Genomic DNA, 4,130 nt, shown 5'->3' on the forward strand with positions numbered 1-4,130 from the left:
CTTAGCGGTTTGGCAAAAAGAGACCGATAGAATAAGTACTAGGCTTACAAAGAATAAGTCTTGGGGTCGATTTGCTCGACTAAATGCGGTGCTCCAGTATGGCTGCAGTCAAATGACTGAAACAAGTAAAAGAGTAATGAATTTATGTCCAAGTTGCTACTGTGTGGTACCTTTGGCAAGTGTCTTCTAAAGCTTCGGGCTGACCGAAGTCTTGTGAGTGGATTTGGGAGACAGAAACTGTGTGCGTGTGTTTTATTGTATCTATGCTGAACCGTTACAGGATGTAAAAAAAAAAGAAGTCTTTTATTCGATTTCTTATTCAAAGTAAGACAATGAAAGAAAATTTTAAGTCAGTCATTTACTGATAGTATAAAACTTACAGATTGAAACCACCTTTCATAGTATCGTCAATAAATGGCTGAATTCCGCCGAGGTCGACTTTGTCTTTCATCCTTTCGGGGTCGATAAATTAAGTACCAGTTGTGTACTGGAGTCGATCTAATCGACTGGCCCCCTCCCCCAAAATTTCGGGTTTTGTGCCTAGAGTAGAAACGAATAAATGGCTGATTTTTTTTTTCATTTTCTTTTGCTTAAGTAATTGAATAAAAGTTTTATGTGCAGGAGTGGCTGTGTGGAAGAAGCTTGCTTCCCAACCATACACACCTTCTTATCGACATACAACCATCCGCACTTACGACCACAAAAATAAATAAATGATAAAAAAACAATAAATAAATTTTAAAAATCGATTTTCTGATGTTGGTCAGCTGCACGTACGGTAGCGATGGCAGCATCTGGCAAAGTAGGTCTCCCTCAGACCCAGGCATCCACTGCCTGCCACTGTCTGTCACTCAGTCACTTCAAGCATCAGTTGCATTTGAATGAAAATAGTGTTGAAAAATATAAATCTGACATACGACCAAATCGACTTATGACCTGTCAGTTGGAACAGGACTTGGTCGTAAGTCGAGGTAGTGTAGTTCCAGGTTCAAACTTATCGTGTGGCACGTTCAGCAAATGTCTTCTACTATAGCCTCAGGCTGATCACTGTCTAGGGACTAGATTTGATAGAGGGGAAACTGAAAGAAGCCCGTCTTACATACATATGGTAATATCAAGAGAAAAAAATACTCCATCCAGGGAGAGATAAATATTGTTTGTTTATTTATTTATTTTTCATCATCTTCAGTTCAAAGCTGTAGCTGTGTTGGGACACCACCATTTTGCTACACTGTTATTATTTGTGAGCCTCTTCTGATATGTGAATAAGGGAGTTTCATGTCGCTGGCCTCGTTTGCACTTCCTGTCGTGAGGTGGGTTCATCTGAGACTCTTGACAGGAAGAGACCCAGTTTTGTTTTGAAAACATCTACATCCACTCTGTAGGTCCCTCAGGCTCTTTGGGAGAATATTAAAAAGCTATGGGCCCTTGAAACCCAGGCTGTTGCAGTAACTGGTCCTGAAGTGTGATGGCCTTGTTGGGGTCTTTAGCACTGTACAGTGGCAACCCGTTCTGGCATTTGTGTAGCTTTCAATGCCAAAATTTGGCAAAATTCCTTCCAGGATCTTCCAAATGTATATTACTGCATATCTCTCCCGCCTTTACTCCAGGGAGTAGAGTTTTAGCTGTTTCAGCCTTTCCCAGTAGCTGAGCTGTTGCAATGAGGCGGTTTTCTTTGTGAAGCTTTGTTTGATTGCTTCAAGGTATGCTGTTAATTTTACACCTTGGGGTGACCATAGTTGGGAGCAGTAGTCAAAGTGGCTGAAAACAAATGTCCCCCACAGGACCATCATGGTTTCCTTCTCTCTGGTTCTGAAAGTTCTCAGGATCCAGACAGCCAGCAGTCTGCATTTTCTCACCATCTTGGTAATGTGTACTTGGAAAGAGGTATCGTCACTCATGTTGATACCCAGGTCCTGCACTGATTTCTTTTTTTAATGTACACAGTATGTAATTATGAGCTAATAATAGTTTCCTACATTGGAAATATTGTCTATGCAGGTTTTAATAACATGCCTAGTGTAATCTTCAAGCAATCTTTGGACTCTGAGCACATGGCCTACACAAGTTACAAATCAAACAACAGAACCAGAAAAATCACAAGAAAAAACGAGAGGAAGGTGGATGTAAATAATGGAAGGGTGAAAAAAAAAATGGAAAAAGGGGGAAAAAAAGAAAAGAATTAGATTTATGTCCCTTAGTGTAGAATCAATGAAAGGGGTCTAAAGTCTGTGATACAGCTGCTCAATCTGGAGAGGATGGTGTTCTTCAATTTGCAAAGACAAACTTGTCTATATGTTTGCATTTGTTGAAAATTTCTGGTTCTTTTTTAGTTTTCTGCATTCTTTTGCTATTTTTTTATAATTATTATTTGTGTTAGCCATGGGTCTTAAGAAGGTTAGTGCAAAAGAGAATGATGAGAAGAACAAAAAGTTGATCATGATAATATTCAAGAAGGAAATCATTGATAAACATGAGAGAGGAGTGTGTGTAGTGGACATAGTACATCAATGCAAACCAAGCATGTCGACAATCTGCACCACCCTGTAGAAAAAGGATGAGATGAAGGCCATTACAAGAGCAAAGGGTGTCTCCAGGCTCTCCAAGCAATGAACAACTGTCCATGAAGAGACAGAAAAATTGCTTCTTCTGTGGATTAACGAGAAGTTACTCACAGGGGATATGATTACGGAGACCATCATCTGCAAGAAAGCACAAGTGCTGTATGGGGATCTCCTGAAGCAGAACCCTGGAACATTGACAAAGGAGACATCAGCAGACGCATTTACGGCCAGTCGTGGCTGGTTCGATAATTTCAAGAAGAGGACTGGTGTTCATAGTATCAAAGAAAGCTATTTCCATGAGTGACATGAAGGCAGTGTTGGCAAAGTGGCAGTATGTTTCTGAATTTGTAAAAAAATATCATCCTGAAAAAGTATCTACAGGTCATGCAGCTGCTTTATTTAATGACATTGCTTTGACACATTTTTGTAACATTTTCAAAGGCAGAAAAAAGCAGACTTCTCTTGATATGTTTCTAATGAAATGATCTGCAAGTGAGAAGAGTGAAGAAAGTGTCTCCAAAAAGCCTAAATTAAGCAAAGTGAGAGAGAAAATGCCAGAAATTGTTCTTCCTGAAGTTTCAATGGAAGAATATTTTCCTTCCAAACAATAATCTTCCTCTTCCTCGCTGCATCGTCCTCCTCATGCACAAATCATCCGATCTTTAAGGTAATTAAACTAATAAAACCAGTTTACATATTTCTTTTGCATTCTCTTTTATTATGTTTTTATAATTGTCATTTTCCTTCTAACTGCACCTTTTCTGTTTTAAAACCCATAAAAAATGACTTTTGGTTGTTTTTTTTTTTTTGGAGGGATGGAATGGATTAATTATATTCTAATTAATTTCAATGGGGAAAATTGATTTGTAAAACAAGTAAATTGTAAAATGAACTCGGTCATGGAATGAATTAAACTCGTACTGTGAGGTATTACTGTATACACACACACGCATGCAGACAGACAAATAGATTGATAGATAGATAGACAGATGAATAGTTAGGTAGATATTCATATATATATATATTAGAGTAAAACCAATATAAACTTAATGATAGCACTCAACTCTTATTTGCAATGTAGAAAAATAATTATATGAGCTTACCGTTTCATCCAGATCCCTGCATCTGTCTGTCAAAGTTTGAATTTCATTTTCTTTTCGATTCAAGGCTTCTGTAAGTCGTTCACAAGTATTCTTCCAGCCAAAGAGTTCTTCTTTCTGGTTGCTTACTGAATGGGACAGTTTCTCTTTGGTTTTCATCAACTCCTGAAATAAAGAAATAAGATAATGTAAGCTTCAAATGTATGTCAAATATATACTCTTTACTCTTTTACTTGTTTTAGTCAATTGACTGTGGCCATGCTGGAGCACCATCTTTAGTCGAGCAAATTGACCCTAGGACTTATTGTTTGTAAGCCTAGTACTTATTCTATCAGTCTCTTTTGCTGAACCGCTAAGTTATGGGGACATAAACACACCGGCATCGGTTGTCAAGCGATGTTGGGGGGACAAACACAGACACACAAACATATACACACATACGTACATATATATATATATATATATA

At 38.1% G+C, this 4,130-nt stretch overlaps 1 protein-coding gene across 1 annotated transcript in view; it reads right to left on the minus strand.

Annotated features, from left to right (window-relative positions):
* The window catches only part of LOC106871706 (uncharacterized), a 343,416-nt gene that overhangs the window by 222,210 nt on the left and 117,076 nt on the right, over window positions 1–4,130 (minus strand). Inside the window, exon 7 of the mRNA XM_052966754.1 lies at window positions 3,668–3,829. Coding sequence (XP_052822714.1) covers window positions 3,668–3,829 — 162 coding nt within the window. The remainder of the gene's footprint in view (window positions 1–3,667; window positions 3,830–4,130) is intronic.

This window comes from Octopus bimaculoides, chromosome 3 (assembly GCF_001194135.2).
Source record: "Octopus bimaculoides isolate UCB-OBI-ISO-001 chromosome 3, ASM119413v2, whole genome shotgun sequence".
Taxonomy (NCBI): Eukaryota; Metazoa; Mollusca; class Cephalopoda; order Octopoda; family Octopodidae; genus Octopus; species Octopus bimaculoides.